Source organism: Syzygium oleosum, unplaced genomic scaffold, assembly GCF_021117445.2.
Source record: "Syzygium oleosum isolate NSW1041296 unplaced genomic scaffold, Sole_v2.1 Sole_v2.52, whole genome shotgun sequence".
Taxonomy (NCBI): Eukaryota; Viridiplantae; Streptophyta; class Magnoliopsida; order Myrtales; family Myrtaceae; genus Syzygium; species Syzygium oleosum.
In genome coordinates this window covers 1,480,798-1,499,210 of record NW_026607536.1, presented here as the reverse complement: position 1 = coordinate 1,499,210, position 18,413 = coordinate 1,480,798, and the positions used below count along the sequence as shown (strand labels likewise).

The 18,413-nt window shown below is 42.0% G+C and overlaps 3 protein-coding genes and 1 pseudogene across 5 annotated transcripts; all 4 read right to left on the bottom strand.

Moving 5' to 3' along the window:
- LOC115666042 (uncharacterized) overlaps positions 1-1,855 on the bottom strand; it is a 55,180-nt pseudogene extending 53,325 nt beyond the window's left edge.
- Positions 1,856-2,509: 654 nt separating this feature from the next.
- Positions 2,510-3,310, bottom strand: LOC130136851 (uncharacterized). Its single transcript, XM_056307360.1, has one exon. The coding sequence runs from the start codon at positions 3,206-3,208 to the stop codon at positions 2,690-2,692; it is 519 nt and encodes a 172-aa protein (XP_056163335.1). The 5' UTR covers positions 3,209-3,310; the 3' UTR covers positions 2,510-2,689.
- A 586-nt stretch (positions 3,311-3,896) lies between these two features.
- LOC115669002 (protein trichome birefringence-like 12) lies at positions 3,897-7,379 on the bottom strand. 3 transcript variants are annotated; one of them, XR_008815548.1, is made up of 5 exons: positions 6,772-7,379; positions 5,937-6,074; positions 4,953-5,202; positions 4,341-4,696; positions 3,897-4,269 (listed from the first exon to the last, which is right to left on the bottom strand). XR_008815548.1 is itself a non-coding variant. In XM_056307263.1 (5 exons), the coding sequence occupies exons 1-4, from the start codon at positions 7,326-7,328 to the stop codon at positions 4,415-4,417; spliced, it is 1,227 nt and encodes a 408-aa protein (XP_056163238.1). In that variant the 5' UTR covers positions 7,329-7,379; the 3' UTR covers positions 3,897-4,269; positions 4,375-4,414. The 3 variants fall into 3 exon arrangements, 2 of the variants coding, with proteins under 2 accessions (XP_056163238.1, XP_056163237.1); XM_056307263.1 differs by having other exon boundaries at positions 4,375-4,696; XM_056307262.1 differs by having other exon boundaries at positions 3,897-4,696.
- Positions 7,380-9,422: 2,043 nt separating this feature from the next.
- LOC115679697 (fatty acid amide hydrolase-like) lies at positions 9,423-17,377 on the bottom strand. The gene is made up of 21 exons (XM_056307374.1): positions 16,511-17,377; positions 16,070-16,188; positions 15,811-15,920; positions 15,649-15,709; positions 14,960-15,147; positions 14,750-14,879; positions 14,527-14,604; positions 14,294-14,441; positions 13,384-13,496; positions 13,231-13,306; positions 13,039-13,110; positions 12,196-12,247; positions 11,917-11,997; positions 11,748-11,831; positions 11,409-11,512; positions 11,163-11,255; positions 10,793-10,861; positions 10,421-10,485; positions 10,173-10,234; positions 9,809-9,904; positions 9,423-9,720 (listed from the first exon to the last, which is right to left on the bottom strand). Exons 2-21 carry the CDS (start codon positions 16,146-16,148, stop codon positions 9,661-9,663), a joined length of 1,821 nt encoding a protein of 606 aa, XP_056163349.1. The 5' UTR covers positions 16,149-16,188; positions 16,511-17,377; the 3' UTR covers positions 9,423-9,660.
- Positions 17,378-18,413: the final 1,036 nt, after the last annotated feature.

Sequence of the window (18,413 nt, the reverse complement as noted above, 5' to 3'; positions counted from 1 at the left end):
ACGCTCACTACCCATTCCTACTTTCAATGGAAATAACTATGACTATTTGAATAGCTCCTTAATTGATGGCTTAGATTTACAGGACATCATTGAGAAAGGATATACGGCTCCGAAAGAAGGAGCAAGCGTTCCGACAGAGATGCAAGGCCCGTGTAATCCAGCAAGTACTCTCCGAAATGATATTTCTGAGAATCATTGGAGCGAAGACCGCTAAAAAGGCATGAGATATACTACGAGAATAGTTCCAAAGCAAGACATGCACCGTTAGACTTCAATCCCTTAGAAGGGGATACAAAGATGCTAAAATGAAAGATCATGAGACCGTCCAACAATTTTGTGGTAGATTAAAAGAACCAGTAAATTAAATGAGGGCCTACAGAGAGGATATCACTGATCAAAGGATAGTAGAAAAAATGTTGACAACAATTATCAGAAAATACAATACCATTGTCACCTCTATCGGAGAACCAAAGGATTTAAGAACCCTGTTAGTTAGTGAATTATTTGGCTCTCTAGAGGCGCATAAAAAAAGACTGATGGTTTAATATGAAGAATCAGTTGAAAGTGTCTTTCAGTCTAAAATAAACATACGGTCTCATAAATCTAAGAATGGTTGAAAGGGTTCATGGAAAAATAAAAGAGGAGGAGAAAACTCTCCAAAAGAAAAATACTAATGCAGTATTTGCAAGAAAACGAATCACTTGGAGAAAGATTGTTGGTTTTATAGATAAACACAATGTCGCTCTCGTATAAATTATGGCCACACTGAAAAAGATTGTCACTCAAAAATAAATTACCAAGCTAACTATAATGAAAAATAAAAAGGAAAATACAGACAATACGTTCTACGCATGCCAAGAGATTAATGTGGAGAAGAATGATGAGTGATATATTAGTAGTGGATGTAGTAATCACATGACGAGAGATGAATCTATATATACCGAAGTGAGATTGGGCAACCCTACGTTAGTTGATGTTTAGTGCTCTGAGACAAGCAGAGATAATTTGCAGAGCATGTCAGCTAAAGAGGCCTATAAATACGCTATTCTCATATACAAGACCAACTAGAGAAACTAAATCCATCCTCATGCCCTCATAATCCTTTCTCATCCTATAAAAGCGCTATTGTTTACCTATTTTCACCCTTTGACAGGTTGTCCCATAAACACAGATAGATACACACACCTTCATATTAAAATCTACACTAACTGCTCACACCCAAATCAAACAGAGTCTAAGTAAGCTCAAATCGAGCACCAATATGAACTTTTGCAGCGAGCACAACTGAAAATACGACTGAGAACATAATGCTCTCGAGGAAGATAGTGCATTACCCGTTAGCATCAGGAGATAAATGGCATCCTGATAAATTCCCAGCTTCTTTAAGCGAATCCCTCCACTTCTGCACCAGCAAATCGTCCGTCTGGGTGGCCAAGCACCTTCCAAAACCATCCCCAAATCGCCCACTCTGTTTCCAAACATCACTTGGCTCAACATCATAGAAAATAGGCAGAACCGCGTGACCCTGATGATTTCTGCGCCTGTTGCACTCCAGGATCTCCACCAGCTCGTCTAAGCACCACCGCGAGTCCACGTAGTCGACGGTGAACACGATGAGAGAAACCCTGGAATGGCGGATCGCGTCGAGCAGCTTGGGCTTGATGAGAATCCCGGTCTCCACCCCGTCATCATCCTCAAAGCAGCGGAACCCCGCCCGCTTCAGCGCGCGGAAGAGGTGGGCAGCAAAGGTCTTCCTGATGTCCTCACCTCTGAAGCTCACGAACACGTCGTACTTCCACCGATGAACTGAAGAGGAAGAAAATGGAACGCGTCCCTCGATTCCTTCAATTCCCATGAGGATGATACGTGATTCAGTGAGAGACTGCGAAAAAGCTCCAAACTTTTCCTTGCAGATGAAGAGAACATGGGAGAGAAAGGGTGCAAGTTGGTAAATAAAGGAGCGACAGATGAAAGCTTCGCCATATCAGGACCCGTTCTGCTTCTCCAGTGGGATGTTCGGACAAGCCCACCAGTGAGGGTTTCATTTGTTTAAAGAACTGCAAGAAGATTTGTTCGCTCGAGGAGGGAGTAGGTTTGAATTTGTCAAGAACCAGAGTAAACAAATACCAGCAACTTTTGAATGTGAATAGTGACATTTCATATAAAAGTCGATCGTTTAACACATTGGAACTTTTGCAACAATCTAAAAAATGTTGGTAGATGAACTCAAAAAAGTTGGTAATTGCATATTATATTTGGTGACTTTTAATACCGTAGATTATGCAAACAAATTATGGTAAACTATTGCGACAACATAAAAAGCTATAGGCATAGAACCCAGTCAAGAAACAAAAATTTATTGCCAAATTTAAGTATGGTTCGTTTGACCGATTACCATTGCCAATCCACAAAATTCAACAAACAGAACAAAACTCCATTTTTATTAGGAGGGACAGGGGAAAAAGGAAGAGGGAAGCAAGAAGCAAAGCAGAGCAAACGCAAATCAACAGAACTCAAGTCGCCATGATAATGCTGTATAAACATGTACAATCAATATTGATCAGAAGGACATCGTGCACTGCAGTCACCACTCACTACTCAGCTCTTCCCATCCAAGAAAAGACGAAGGGAATCGCAGAGCGAATAGAAACTTGCCCCACCCAACAAAACCACAACCCCAAGAACCCATTCACTTGTTCTCGCCCAAACCCATCAATCTCTTCAAGCCAGGAAAAAACGCCGAATCGTTCGAGAAAGGCGGCTTCTTTCCTTGCTGCTGCAGATGCTCCTCGACCATCTCCACGACGGACCTCGCGGACAGGGGATGGAAATCGGCACTCCAATTCGACGCGAACTCCGTCGCCAGACCCCGCCGCTCCCCATCCTCCATCCCCTCCCACTTCCTCCACAGCTCGTCCTCCTTCAGCGACAAGTAGCCGCAGAGCTCGGAGAACAGGAGGGCCCTGCCCTTCGCCAGGGCCTCGTCCCTCTGCTTCCCCTGGGCGTGCGCCCTCGCGACCTCCTCGGCCAGGGCGGACGCGAGCTCGGCGTCGCCGGCCTCCTTCCTCCTGCCGCCCCCCCTGCACGGCGCGGAGAGGGGGAGGGACTTGCGGGCGTTGAGGCGGAGGGGGTGGAGGCGGGGTGGTCTTCCGGGGGGTCGCGGCAGGGCATTCAGGGGAAGAGGCGGGTGGATTCTCAGCGCCGCCATTGGAGGAGGAGGAGGAGGAGGTTCGAATGTTTCGGAGAGGACGAGGATTTGATGAAGGGAGGACGACGGCCGGGAAGGAGAGGGGATTTGGGGGAACCGAAGAAGGGAAAACGGTACTCTGATTGCCGGTTCTAGGGTTCTTCTTAATACGTGATTGAAAGCATCGAAAAACATCTGATTAATATCTTTATATACCATGAGTTATGAAAGTAAGCATAGGCCTATATTTGTCCACTTTTGGAAAAAAGAAAAATTAACTTTTAACGATTCAGTCGCACTCAGTTTTTATTAGCTAATTTCGACTCTCCACAGTTTAAATGAAATAAAGTATTGTTTACATTTACAAAATTTGCGAAAAAAAAACATTTGAAATAATCTTGAGTAGCAATGTTTTTATTTGGAAAAAGATTTCAAATATTCTTGATTTAAATACCCTGCGAAAATGCTGATCACGTCAAATTTATTAAACAGTAAAAAACTAAAGTAGAAGACCTGTAATTACGGTGCGGTGCGCCCGTCTCGCAATGATCGAATTCTAAATAGATCAAGCCCATCAAAATCGTTGATTAGATGTGAATACCATACAAATCTAATTTCTACGATCACATCGGAAGATTGACTCCAGTGATGGATTTGTACTTGCAAGAACCATTCACATCGCACCAAATCATCTCAATATGCATGAACATTGAACGAAAGAATAGACTGTGTTCATCTATTTCTTCATTTAAATGTCGTCTTTACAAAATGACCGTATTCAAGAGACCAACCCGGACATGTGGCTTTTTTTCACCCACCTCCCTACTAAAACAAGAGAGAGAATAGCTCACCTTACAAGGAAGAACAAACTTCAGATCTATGATCCATAAGCTTAGAAAGAAAATGATCACCATGGTTAAGGCAAGCACACCAGCAACAAACGAGACCCTCGAATTCGGATTTCCTAACATGTTGTGCATTGAAGTGCCTCGGTGGTTGACTGGTAAAGCTTGTCCCTAGCTGTGAACCGACACTTCTCTTTAAAATCGTCAGTTCGGAGTTCGTCGCAAGCCATGGAGCAGCTGTTAAGTCTACCAGCAAATCAATAAAGAATTTCAAAGATTGAGTCAGTTTCACATGATTAAGTGCGAACCCGTTGTCAAAATTCAACCAGCTAGCTTCATCACCATCTTCAACAGTCACCATCGCACGATACTTCCTAGTTCGTCACCGTCTCTCCAAGCCATGACGGATTAATTGGGACAAAATATCAACCCATGTATCAGGCACACCAGGTAGGCACCAGTGCATGCAATCTTGGCCCCAAACAGCCACTGCGTCCTTCTTTCCCAACCAAATTGCTGGGTGGGCATCAGCTCTGAATTCACTCAGATGTGTCAAATCCAGCAACTGAATATCCGTTCCTCGCAGCGTGCCCTCGATCAGATTATTCAGCAGTCTTGCTTCTTTATTCACGCCATTGTTGCTGGGATCAAACCACATATCAAGCTGTCTAGTTGTTAGTACCCAATCCCGAGTAAAAATCTGATTGTGTTGTTGCGATATGTAGAGAAGTCCCAAAGTAGCTCAACAACGAGAAACGGCCAGAGGAAGAGCAAGCACAAATTTATGGAAAGTATTTACTTAAATCTGTTATTTGATATGCAAGAAATCTTTGAAGTATGGTACTTGATCAGCTAGCATACTGGAACAGTAGCATGAGAGAGCAGTGAGGCACAAAGAGTGCAAGATTCTATTTTTGTACCTGAGAATCCTGGAGTGGCTCATTGAACAGGCAACTACCATTCTGATTCCAGTCTCCACCGTGAAAATGCCTTGGCGACTGTAACCGCCAGAACTTGAGGGTCTCCTTGGGGATTTTCCTTTGTATATGCAAAATCATATTCTCAAGAACAACTTTGAGTCCATCCAACATCTTGAGGCGTGGGAAGATCGGGCGTCCAGCCCGATAAAAGACTAGTGGTGCCTCTTCCGGGAACTTATCCAAACCCCACCTATCAAAGGAAAAAGGGTTCCATGTAAGAAATGTTCAGGGAAAGGATTATACAGGCAAGAACAAGCGACTAATATTAACAGTTCTTAAAGAGGCTAATAGTGAAATGGCAGCATTTCAGATTCACGAGAACCGCAATCTTTAGTCGGTTGACACTTTTGACTATTTTCCAGCCTATGTTATCTCAGTTTGCTTCTTCGAAAAACCACCAGTGGGAATAATAATTCTGAGACTTAACTGTTCTCCTAAAACTTCTACTTCTTTCCTTGCTCTCGTCTTATTCAGATACCATATTCACTTATCTCAGCACTGATCCAATCGACAATAAGGCTCCCTAAACCACCCATGTAAGTACTCATAGAGTTCACCTCAGTCCATAAAACTAAAAATAAATATGGAATAACAGGAATACACCAGTTGATCCAACCTGACAAGGTTAAAGATAGCATAAACGGTTACCCTACACATCAGGACACACAAGAAATGACATAACTAGCTTAGAAATGAGGAGATAATGGTCTTCACGGCAGACAAAATCTTAAGACTAAGCAGAGTAATCAGGTATCACCTACACAGCCTAAAGGTTCTAGATATTTATAGGGCAAAGCCCACACATTTCATTAGAGACACGATATTAGTGCAGGGAAAGAAATGAAAGCATTAAGACACCAAGGATGCAAAAGCATCAGATAGATTTATCTTAGTGAACAAAACTAAGCGACAGAGCGAAATTACCAGTGACCAGTATTGAAAACAAGGACATCATAGAAGCCATTGATGTGGCCCCAATCATCAGCAGGAATGTCCACATCTACTCGATAAAAACCTTTTGATCCATGTCCTTCAGCCAGAGTGGACTCTTCCGGCTGCCACCTTCATTTAATCAGTTATAAGCATGTGAGGTTATAAGTACAATGCTTTATAAGCAAACTTTGCAGATTGATTTAAGAGAAAATAAGCAACATCGATATTGTCATTAGGTGATCAATCGGATTTAACACTTCCAGTTCCAGCTATCGATAAGCGAGAGATCTTTATAGCTTAATTGCAGATACTTTAGTTAGATTCAGCATCAATTAGCAACTCTTAAAGATTACGGCATTGCGATCTGCTGGTTTATGCTGGTCCATCAATCGCATACCCCTCAGGCTTTTCTAGCACATTCTCACAACAATGTTGACAACCACCTCTAAGACAAAGTCAGAAGCTCTCTCTCAAAATCTTTACACTTGTTGAACAATTTCAGCAGTTTCTACAAACAAACTCTGTCCATAGGAATATGGTGCAGGGACACCGCGTAGTCACCAAATTCAATTCCAGAAAATTGATAAAAGTTCTTATGGAACAGAAGGTTGTCCGATGAAAACATAAGCAACTGGGGATGAGTATACTTGGGAAATTTGTTAATTAATTAAATATGCAACTGACATGAACATTCATCAATAGCCGTCTATTACTTGAAAACATTCAAAATATCAAAACAATAGCCACATCACTCATTCAAGATCATCTCTTCAACAATGCAACGATATGAACAAAAAATAAAACCACTGATCAAGAAAGGTCTTACTCGTATTTAGCCAGCAGCACCGCTCTGTGATAAGCAACCGTGACGTTAAACTTGGGAAAATGAGCTCCTCTCCAAGCCCCTTTCCTCTTCCACTTCTTGGCACCCGCATCAGCCGCCCTCAGTATGCACAGAAGCGAAACCAAGAAATTCTCGTTCAACGAGTCCCCCACGAACCCAATGTTCTTGTTCCTCATCAGACCCAGGAACCGAACCGGGTCGATCCGGTCCAAGCTGCAACCTTTAGGCACCCATCTCCGGGAATTGATCGTACCCATGTTTTCTCTCTGGTTCCTCAGGCAGTTCCAGGCGTTCCGGTGAAACGGGCATGCCTCGTCGTACATGGGCTCCCGGGTCTCCGGGTCGAGGACCCATCGGCCGTCGAAGAGGTTGCAGGATGGGGAGATCTTCTCTTCGGGAGGAGGGGAGGCCGGGGGAGCGACGAAAGTGGAGTAGAGGAAGAGAATGATTAGGGTTAGGAAGATGGCGTATGGGAAGAGGGAGGAAGGTGACTTGACAGCAGGCGCTACCCTTTTCTTGGCAGCATCGGGAGAAGCCATGGCAGATCTTCTTAAATTCCCCCGTCCGATCACTCTGAGAGAGAGAGTGGTGTGTGTTGAAGTGGCGGATCCAATTGCTAGGACTTCATGTAACAGTTATATGACAGTTAATTTTCTTTTCTGATCTGCTGTTGCTGACATGGACCACCGATGGATGAGTTTGGTGATGGAAAACTTTATGTGGATTTGATAAGTCTGAGAAAAGAAATTGACACGGATCGACATGAATTAAACGATTTCATAAACCTGTTGACACAAATGACAATTGCTCGCCGCCTCGAGCTCGAGCGTCCATGGCCATAATCTCAAAGCTCTAGCGGGCCATGACTATCTACTTTGAGCTCAAGCTCGAGCTAAGCATCCGAGGTGGCTGTAAGACTTCGGATTGAGTGTTCATGGCCATGAGACCCTGGTCCTAGCAGCCACTCGATCAACTCCCGATTGGTACACATGAATATTAAACATTTGCGAACGGATTCGATTATGCAATTGGACCATAGATATTATTTGAGGTCAAGTTTGCTGCTAAGAGTTTATTTCTTTTGGCAGTGGAGGTTACTAAGAACGCGAATAACAACCATTCTATTTTTTTGTGTTTTTTTTTTTCGAAACAGGTTTGCAACAGAAATTCGATTGGTAAAATAATTTCATTTTTTTATTTCTAGGACAAATTTTGGCCTATAAATAGATTGGAACAGAAATGAGAAGTTAAAATTTTATACTTTTCTATTTTTGTTCCAGAAATAGAAATGACAACTCTCTTTTATTGCTCACTTTTGCCGCCCACCGCCGCCCACTTGCCACCCCTCGCCCGCGGCCGTCACCTATCATCGCTCATCGGCCATCCATTGCCCACCAGCCATCCGCCGTCGCTGCCCGCCGGCCGTCCACCACCCATCCGCCGCCGCTCGCTTGCTCGTCGACCGCCAACCATCCGCCGCCACCCCGCGCCGCTTGCGGCCACCCGCTCGCCGCCGCCCGTCCGCCACTGCTCGCCGCCGACCCACTGCCGCCACTCACTGGCTGGCTACCGGAAAAAGAAATTTAAGAACAACTTATCAAACAAATTTCTATTTTGAAAATAGAAATTTTGTGTAGTTATCAAACGTTACTTCTTGCTCAGAAAGTTGTCAAGGAAAGAGAAATAGGGCCGGGGACAAGAAATGATGTCATTCGCGCCTAAACTTCTGCTAATCTTTGCTAGCGCCACGGAGCATCACAAGCCAAAACAACAACAATGTCCACTCCAAACATCGCCGCCATAATTGCCAAAGGCTACCACTCTACCCACCAGACGAAGAAGTCGGCCACTAGACATCGTCACAAGTCGACACCCGTGCCAACATCTTCGGTTACCTATGAGCACTGATGCCCCAGCAACTATCATCTCCGCCTACTGTTGCCGCCTGGAAATAGTTTTGCTTTTGGTTTAACTGATCAAATAACTCACAATTTAAATCAGGAAACGTAAATTATCTGTAACACCCCCAGTCTACATCATGTAATATTGTTCGCTTTGAGTCCACTGACTCTCGGGGCTTTAAAATGGGTTTCACACAAGCTTTCGCTGTGCTGAGAACAAAGCCTTGAGGGAGGCTCGATACTGGGATGGCGATGCGTCCGCACCAGTGCGGGAGGCCCAAAGAGAAAAATATTGGGCTGAGCTAAGGGATAATAGTGCGGCTGCGCCTCTACACCAGATAGCATGTTTCACACAAAGCTTCCGCTGTGCTGAGAACAAAGCCTTGAGGGAGGCCCGTAGCTAGGATGACGGTGCGTCCGCGCCTCGGTCCTTGGACGTGCATAGGGAAGGGGGAGCCTCTCTTGTCCCACATCGCCTAAGGGGAGAGTCCTAAACTGGCTTATAAGACTTAGGGTTCTATATTTGTGTAATGCTTTTTAATATCTCACATCATCTAGGGGGAGTCCTAGACTGGCTTATAAAGCCTAGGGTTCTATATTTGTGTAACACGTTTTAAAGTACCGAGGGTCAGTGGGCTCAAAGCGGATAATATTACACAGTGTAGACCCGATGTGTTATAGTGAAACTAGGAATTCATTGAAGAAACAACATGTTTTAGGGGAAAGTCACTATGCATAAACGATTTATTTGATAAAAAGCGAATCTTCGTATGGTAATTAAACTTTACAAAAGCCAATATCTTAGCCACAAAAGTAGACAGAAAACCAAGTCCTTTCCAAATTGACATTAAAAACAGAGAGGTCTGCGCTAAATCAGGAGCAATAAAGTCACTGCAAAGATCTCCCCGTGTGCTTGAAAACCCATACAATCAGCGGGAGAGAAACATCAGCAACAGGAGCTAAGCTGCATTCAGCTTTCCTTCAGAACATCGTAGAATGATACAGGCCTCTTCTTAGATCCGGAGAGTTCCTGAAAGCAAGAGAAAGATAGGCAAGTGATAGCATTTGTCTCGCAAATTACTTCAAATAATTAGCGCTCGAAATGAGAAAAGATATACCTCAACTACAGAAGCCAGGCGTAAAATTGAAGCTTCACCCCACGGACGGCCCATCAGTTGCAAACCAATTGGAAGGCCTTGCTTATCATACCCGATCTGTAAAGTTTGCAACACAAGTAACGGGATGGGCTAGATATAACTGTACTAGAGTTGATTAATAGAATGACTTAATGCAGTTGCAAAAGGTGCAGTTGGAAGGTTAATGCAATTTGTTCCCTCAGCTGGCTCAATGAGCTAGGACTCAATTTCTCGGCATGAGGTTAGCTGTCAGCGGTCCAAAATGACAGTTTCTGTGCAAATGAAGAAAATAATTCCGAACACAAAAATCCCATGAAATTGCGTACGTAAACGCAGTGTCACTCACAGGGACAGAAATGGCAGGGAGACCTAGAAGATTTGCTGCAACGACAAATCGCATGAGGTAACCTGAAACAAAGAGAGAGTGTGCATAAACTACCCAAGAATTGTCCCTTGTGAAGAATGTCACATTGAGTATCTGAAAACTTGTTATGCAATTAAAGCAAGTATGTGCACGAAACTTATGATTTCAACACAATTTTCGTGAAAGGATTGTTACTGTCGAACCAGAGATTAATAATGCAACTAACAAACCTGTAACGTGCATATCCGTTTCCCCATATTTAAGGGCACTAGGAGGTATTTTAGGTGCTGTCATTCTGTAATAAACAATTTCTGTGTCAGTTGAAAACCCATGAGAAGAATTAAGCTAACATTGAAGCACTGAAAACTCAAAATTTGAATATATTGTGATTCTGATAAGGTCTGCCAGGCCATTGGAGCAGAGATCCCAAATTTAACTCCAATTATGCATACTACCAGCTTGCTCCTTCTCAAACTTGGATGATTGAAGAGACAAAAACTATGCTTAGATTAGGCTTGCCAAGTCCAATTACACATCATCGAGCATTGAAACTGCATCCTTGAAGGGAAAAACCAAGTTGAGCTAGTCACAAAATGACATACCCAGTAGTCGGCGTCACTATGACATCAACTTTCTTGAAGATCTCCATATGATGGTACATTATTCTTCTCCTGAAATCAGATAGCGGCCTTACCACCATGTCTAAGAATATTTTAAGAAAGAAGTGAATGAGATTGCGAATGCATTTTCAAATGACCACATGGAAGACATATACCAAAACTGAATAAAAACGGTTTTAGTAGCTTCAGCTATGATATAGCTAATCTAAAAACTAGACATGAATAAGTAAAGGTATTCAGACTTCTGCCTAGTTGAAGACAGTGGGAGGACATGATATATTTACATGATGGGTGCAAGTATCTCCTGTCGAGAATAACTTGCAATTTCTCTTGTTTTTTTTTTTTTGCTCACCTAATACTCTGGGCAGCAACATAATCTGATGCAGTGAATGACTGGAACAGTGCCATGCTAGTCCGCGAATCATAATTCAACTCTTTACCTTTCCTGAGAAAATTGAGAACAGGACATTCAATCCCAAAATGAAATATCAATTACAGAGAATGAACATAACCTTCGAATATTCCCTACTCAGCTGTGTCCATTTCTGGTCAGACTGATGATGATGCTATTTCAGGTACATTAGAGAAGCAGACCTACCCATCCTCACAGTCAGGATTCAATGCAGTTAACATCTCGGATCCAATTGAAACTAGATGAGCAGTGCGCATCTCATGCAGCTCAGGTATAACAATCTCTACCGCCTTGCACACATATAAGTCAAATTAGGAACTCAGCAAATTATATAAATAAAAAGACAGAATTATGCCTTGTGAAGTGAACTCAACAAGAACCAACTCATTAGCGGGAAAAAGATGATAGGTGAGAAACACGAGACAAACATGGAGAGACTAAAGTTACTTTAAGCTTTAGAGACATACAACTCTATGGAATAATCACATAACTTTGGAAGGCCTATTCAATTGAAGCAGAACTTACTTCACAGCCATGGGTCTTAGATAGCTGATTCAGAATATCCTCACATTTGTCAGAGATATCAGTTGAATGAACATCGTTGAACCACTGCAAACATTAATTTGTTCATGTAATTGGAAAGGGGAAAAAGAAAATAAAGGAAACCTTCTAACATATAGGAATCAGCTATTACTTGAGTATATTTTCCAAGACGCAACGACCCCACGGCATTCAAACTTTCAATAGATGGAAAATTTGGCAAGCAAGGCGGTGACTGCAAGAACTAGCACAGTTTAGTAGTATTATGACAATTATTATACAAAAAAGGTTTAGTCTGCTCACAACCTACATTAAAAGAAGACTTGACAGTAAGATATCAATTGTGTTAGTAGCATTAACACGTATTCCTTCAAAGTGCATGTCGTAAATCAGGCATAGCTGCAGTTTTTGTTAATGAAGATAATAGACTTACAGGTTTCAAAATATTTCTGTCCATAGGATAGGATCCCAGGATTGTAGCATACCTGATGTAGCATTGCCAAGATGAGAATTATATGATTAATAAGAGAAATTAAAGAAGCGATTGAAGTTAAACAGTGAGGACATCAAGAAAACAGCTGGAAACTCCAGCCACAAACACGATATTGTTACAGAGATCTCTGCGCGATTGTTGCTTCTACAAAGGTAGATGAGCTCTACTGTTATGCCTAAGGACTACATAATATGGTCCTTTTGGTGGTTGAGACTGCGGGATAGATTTAACTAATGGCAAGTGTGACCTGCTGGAGGTTGCCAGGTGAAGTCTCATAAAGAAGCAAAAGTAACTGTGAAGACATTCAGATCTTCAATTATGAAGACTTTATTCGATTACATGGGATAGTCACTTCAGCTTTTTAAAATCCAACGAATCCAAATTCATCCATCACCGTAAAGTCAGAGAGCTCACATGCTTCCCAAGTCAAATAAGTTCTTAACCTGTCTTGCTTTATGCAGTGTTATCTCAAAGTTGAAAAATAAACTTGCATGCTAACCTGTACTAACCTATGGTATAACAATTTGAATCCTACGACAATGGTTATAGGAAGAAACAATGCTCCCAAATGTTGTGATTCGAACTCAAAGTTTTCCCTGAACAAACTCATCTCCTAATAAGTCAAGACAATCGGCAAAGAAAAAGTGCCAACACCAAAATATTGATGATCATTTCAATGCCTTCAACCACAAAATTTATTCATTTCCATATTGAGGTTATAAACATTAAACCTCTATTGAGCTGAGGGCTCCAAACATCCAGTAACAAGTACAGAATACTTACACTAGTGTGACATCTTCCACCGATGATGCAATTGGTCCAATAATGTCAACCGTCCCAGACTCACATAGCGAACTGCAAAGAATGGGAGAACTCTTCTAACAAACACAATATCACCATGATTCACACTTTTTGTGTACTGAAGCCCATACTAGGTCCCTAGCATTAATAATAGGAAAAAGTTCAGAATCTAACCCCCTAAGATCTGTTCGCCCATATGTTGTTTTCAGTCCAACTACTCCGCAAAGGGAAGAAGGTATTCGAACTGAACCTGTCTTGTTATGTGAAGTCAGTGTCAGCATAAAATACATGGTAAGCACAAGCCAAACAGTAGGACACTAGAACAACCTCCACCATCTGTCCCGAGTGCAGCAGAACAAATTCCAGAAGCAACAATTGCCGCTGGTCCAGAGGAAGATCCACCAGTGTACCTTTCTGGGGCATGAGGGTTCCTTGTCGTTCTGCAGATGCATAACCAATGAATTTTAAGGTAAACGTTTGCAAACAAAAAACATATAATGCAGTGTGAATGAATTGAGGAACGGACATGTGCTAATTCATATATATGTAAGAGGGAGGGTAACCGAATGAGATAAGTCAAAAACAGTGGTGGATATATCATTTGTTTTGATGAATAAAAGACGAGAAGGATGAACCATTTCAAGATCATTTTGCACAAGAAAAAAGGAGAGGAGTGAGAAGGTAGACGCATCCTCATGAGAAGAAAATTACTATAATCCCTACGATGAGCAGTATTATCATTGGCCCATCATGTGGAACGTGGAAATGCATTCTTTTTTCTTCAAATATTGATGCATGTGACATATTCAGACAACCCAGGTATTAACTTGTTGTTTCATAGACTGATAGGAAAAGTAAAATGAAATGGCTTTAAGAAAGACAAGGTCAACATAAGCAGTCTCGAAGCACTTCAGAATTCCTCCAGAAAAAGTCACCTGTAAAAGAAAGTTCCACTGGAAGATTGACTCACATCAGAACATATGTTGACAACACCATTCTACATTCAATGCAGTGATCTATATAAAAATTCTGATGAGAGATGAGGGACAATTTCTATGGAATGTCAATTTTGACAAGTTCATGATACATCACTAACAAGCCAGCACAGCAATTGGTGAAATGAATGTGCTGATTTGTAGAATATCAAATGCACATTTAAATGCTCTTTAAATTTTCTCGCTCCCATGCCTCATACTCTAGCTTGTCAATTACAAGATTTCCACATAATAAAACTCACCCATAATTAGGATTGTTTCCAGTTGTGCCCATGCCCATCTCATGCATATTTGCTTTGCCCACCAAGATCACACCGCAGATACGTAATCGAGAAACACAAACTGCATCTTCATTATTCGAATTAGTTTCATCCTTCCAAGTTGTTGCACCTGTCAATAGAAATTGTCATATACACAGACTAAAGAGATGGTGAGAATTTTTTGAGAAACGACAAAGACTTCAACCCATTTTTACCCTTCATTATATATGGGTGGCAGCCTATGTCATCCTTAATTGCCATGAAAATCCCATCCAAGATTGATAACGCCTTCCCTGCATCAGAAATGCCATTAATTTATCATACCACCCCTGCACCAACTAATGGCAGTGCACTGCACACCAAGCAGGAACCATACTTTGAAGGTGCAAAAACAACCATTTCAATGAGTTAAGCTCACGTTCCAGTAGATTGCCCTACCTTCCTCAAACCTCTTTGTGGAAGCTGCAGCTTGTTTCCTGACTTCCTCAGCGTCAAAAGAAATTAGTAGAGGAGCTGGAGGTTTCTTATGGCTAAACTCCTCAATGACAGTAATAATCCGCTCTGCCACCTAATAATTGACAGTAAGACTACGTGTCTTGCTCAAGCTGATAATAAAGAGACTCCTCATAGGTTCTGATATGGACTTACCATGGATGGGGTTACAAGTTTAGAACGATAAGCATACGCATAATCCCGTATTTTCCAGTAGCGAAATTGACTGAGATTGCCATTCCAGGAGTTGGCAGGATCATAGTCTGGAAGACATTTCAACGCTAATTCTACTCGGTCTTCAGGATTTCCATCTTCATCCAATAAGATGGTGCCAGGCTCCGGATCTAGACATTAATAGCTTCATCATAGCATATATTTCTTATGGGAAGGATGCACTCTACTTGAATCTATCCTGTTGCATGTTAATCTGCTAATGCCCAGTATGCCCTCTTCTTACTCTCCCTATACTATGCATTTGCCTGCAATGAATGCACTGCAAAGCATGCACAGGCTGAAAATAATAGGGGAAAGAAAAGCACGGGAGAGCACGAAATTACTTCAGAAAATGCCTCTCTTTTAAACTTATAATGGCTTTCCGAAATAGTCAGAAAAGTGATGGGAAGAGAGAGAAAGAAAAGAATACTCGAGTAAAAGTAAAAAGCATGCCAAGAACAAATTTCATCGAGTTTCTCAATTAGAGAAAAAATCAGCAAACTTACGGTTTGTTCAGCTGCGAGAAACATTTTCACTAAGCTATCCCAAGTTCAGTCAAATAGATTGGTACCCACCAGTTTCATGTTATTACACAAGACAACCACTAAAGCTAACTAGTTAAGGGGAAAAACCTTGAGGAGGATATTCAGGTCTATACATTGGTGGCTCTGGTATCACAGTACTCCTAAGAAACTGCCAATTACAAGAAGAGACCAGTCACATTCAATCGTCCAGCATTAAAGCAAGAAAATCTGCTCGAAGAATGCAGTATGCAAGACGAAACGCAACCGTACCTCAACCATTCGATTCTTGTTCTTCAAGTAAGAGATAACAGCAGGGCCAATTAGTGGTGCCTCGAGTATCTTGACAAACAGCCTGAACGTGAGACCGGTCAGATGCGGAGCTGCAAGTCAGCCAAAAGGACTCACCCAAGTCAGAATCTCGGCGAACTCATTTTTCACATGACCCAAAAACCCATCATGTCTATTTGTAGAATTTGCGAGGAAAAGCATCGAAACTTAATAGGAAAATGTAGTAGGATATGGAACTGACCGTCAATATCTTCAACCTCATACTTGACAGTAGACAAGTCGAGCTCTTCGGCTGGTAACATTACACGCTTCTTGCCCATGTCGAAGTAATTCTACCAGGAAAAAAAGGGAAAGACCAAACTACTGAAAAATGTTAGTAACCACCGGATCTTGTTGTAGTCATAGGAACATAGGACCAATCAAAGCTTCATACTCTATGAACCTGTTTAATGAAAAACCAAATTAAGACATGAATTCTCGACCAGACAACCAACTTGCAAACTAGTAACCGCGGGAGAAGACGGCCAAAATGAAGCTAAACAGTGGACACAAAGTGCTCGTCAGTCAAACAAGCAAATGATCAAACACCCATCACACACAAAGTTCGCGATTAGTTCTCCAGCAAGACAGACATCCCTCGCAGACCAAAATCACGCACGATCGTAATGCTCGCCGCACGTACCTTGAAAGAAGAAATCACTCCAAGGCACGGAGAAATCCCGGGTACTCTGTTTCTCTCGCCAGATGTGGGAAGAGATTAGGAAATTCCACAACGAGCAAATCTGGTGGTAGAAATGGACGAGGTCAGAGAGAGAGAGAGAGAGAGAAACTATTCGGCATCTTGCGAAAGCGATGGCGATAGGCCTTCTTGTATGACGGGGCCTTCACGTCCGAACGAAAAGACGGACTGCAGCTTGGGGATTCGAGCGCGCGTTGACTTCCGAGCGCTCGGCATGCTAAATTGACAAAAGACAGATCACAGCATCACGAACCATTAACCCCGTTGGCCAGAGCGAAATATCTCCAGTTAATCTCAATGCCCGAATGAAATGACACGACAAGCGCACTTGTTCTTGTCAAATTTAACGATTCGATGAGCCGCACGAATCATCATCACGCTCGTCTCTCTGTCAGTAAGCGAAATGAAGCAGGTCAAGCTCCATTATCAAAGTCCCACGGCGAACAGCAGCACGAGGATCGACCAGCTACTCCCATTATAAAGACGTGCATTCCGCTTTTTCCGGCCTCTTCGTTATCGCTATGCTTATCACTTTAAACAGTGACGAGCTCGTAACCAATGAGCATGTGTCTAATCTTAAGCGTCGCCGGCCAGCCCTTGAGGACTGCTCTAAGAGGCTCGCCCGAACTCTTTCCTCGTACTTTCCGATGACCGGTTCGGGACGGTTCGAGCGGTACCCGGTGATGCCATTTTTGCTCATCAACCGTCTCCAACCTCAAGAATGAAAGATTGCTTGGTGAGGATACTGAAATTGTTCAGTTAGTCGTACATTGCAACGCAACATTCTTGACTGATGGAAGGTTGCTCATTAATCGGTTTTAGCAAAACAGAAAGTCGAAGGGAAAAACAGAGAGAAGAGACATAATTGCAGTTCTGAGTTAGGTGAGAAGGGGTCGATGCTCATTTAGTGCCACCTAAAGTTAGGAATCGGATTCGACCAAAAAAAAAGAAGAAAAAAAGTTAGGAATCGGATGAACCAAAGCAGGACATCTAAAAGATTCAATTTTTTTTCAGAGCAAATCATCTCTTTTTCCTCATTAAATTTCGGGGAAAAAAATACGTGTTTTGTTCTTTTTATCAAAGTTTACTTTCGATCTCTATTTTCTTTTTTTGGAAATTGTCAAACGCTTGGAGAATGGAAACTATACTCTTGTTTTTGTCGTTATATCGAGCCATATGAAACGAGAGAGTATGCGCTTGAACTATATTTAAGGGCGTGTTTATTTTGCGATACTTTGAAAAATAGTTTCTTAAAAAGTGAGTGAACCAAAACTATTTTTATTATCCATGAAAATATTTAAATATAAATATCGTCGATAAGGAAAACATCTTGAAATGATTAATCCTTTTCGAATTGACATGGAAACAAATAGGGAGGCCTCGGCTAAAACAGGACAATAAAGTCGCTTTTAAGATAAAAATATGGTCCGCAAAGATCTCCCCACGTTATTTGTGAAGACTGATGCCCTTGTTCCTCTCGTCGCCGCCTACTATTGCCACTTGGAAATAATTTTGTTTATAGATCAAATATCTCACAATTAAAATCGGGGAACGAGCATTGTCTGACTACTTTAATAGTAACCCTGTAAATAAACTACAGTGAAGCCTGTAACCTGTAACCTGCATATCCGTCTCCCCATATTTAAGGGCACTAGGAGGTATGTTAGGCGCTGTCATTCTGTAATAAACAATTTATGTGTCAATTGAAAATCTACAAGAAGAATTAAGCTAATATTGAAGGACTGAAAAAATTTGAATAGTGTGACCCTGATTAGATCTGTCAGGCCAATGAAGGAGATATCACAAATTTAAATCCAATTATGCATACTACCGGCTTGCTCCTTCT

What these genes read in the sequence shown, in the direction of transcription:
- LOC130136851 (XM_056307360.1), bottom strand. Translation starts at nt 3,208, where the DNA reads ATGGCGGCGCTGAGAATCCACCCGCCTCTTCCCCTGAATGCCCTGCCG.
- LOC115669002 (XM_056307262.1), bottom strand. Translation starts at nt 7,328, where the DNA reads ATGGCTTCTCCCGATGCTGCCAAGAAAAGGGTAGCGCCTGCTGTCAAG. An exon ending in GTGCTGCTGGCTAAATACGA is followed by an intron (nt 6,075 to 6,771) that starts GTAAGACCTTTC and finishes GATTAAATGAAG; the next exon opens with GTGGCAGCCGGAAGAGTCCA. An exon ending in AGCCACTCCAGGATTCTCAG is followed by an intron (nt 4,697 to 4,952) that starts GTACAAAAATAG and finishes ACAACTAGACAG; the next exon opens with CTTGATATGTGGTTTGATCC.
- LOC115679697 (XM_056307374.1), bottom strand. Translation starts at nt 16,148, where the DNA reads ATGGGCAAGAAGCGTGTAATGTTACCAGCCGAAGAGCTCGACTTGTCT. An exon ending in CCACCCATATATAATGAAGG is followed by an intron (nt 14,442 to 14,526) that starts GTAAAAATGGGT and finishes TTCTATTGACAG; the next exon opens with GTGCAACAACTTGGAAGGAT. An exon ending in GTTGCTGCCCAGAGTATTAG is followed by an intron (nt 10,862 to 11,162) that starts GTGAGCAAAAAA and finishes ATCTGATTTCAG; the next exon opens with GAGAAGAATAATGTACCATC.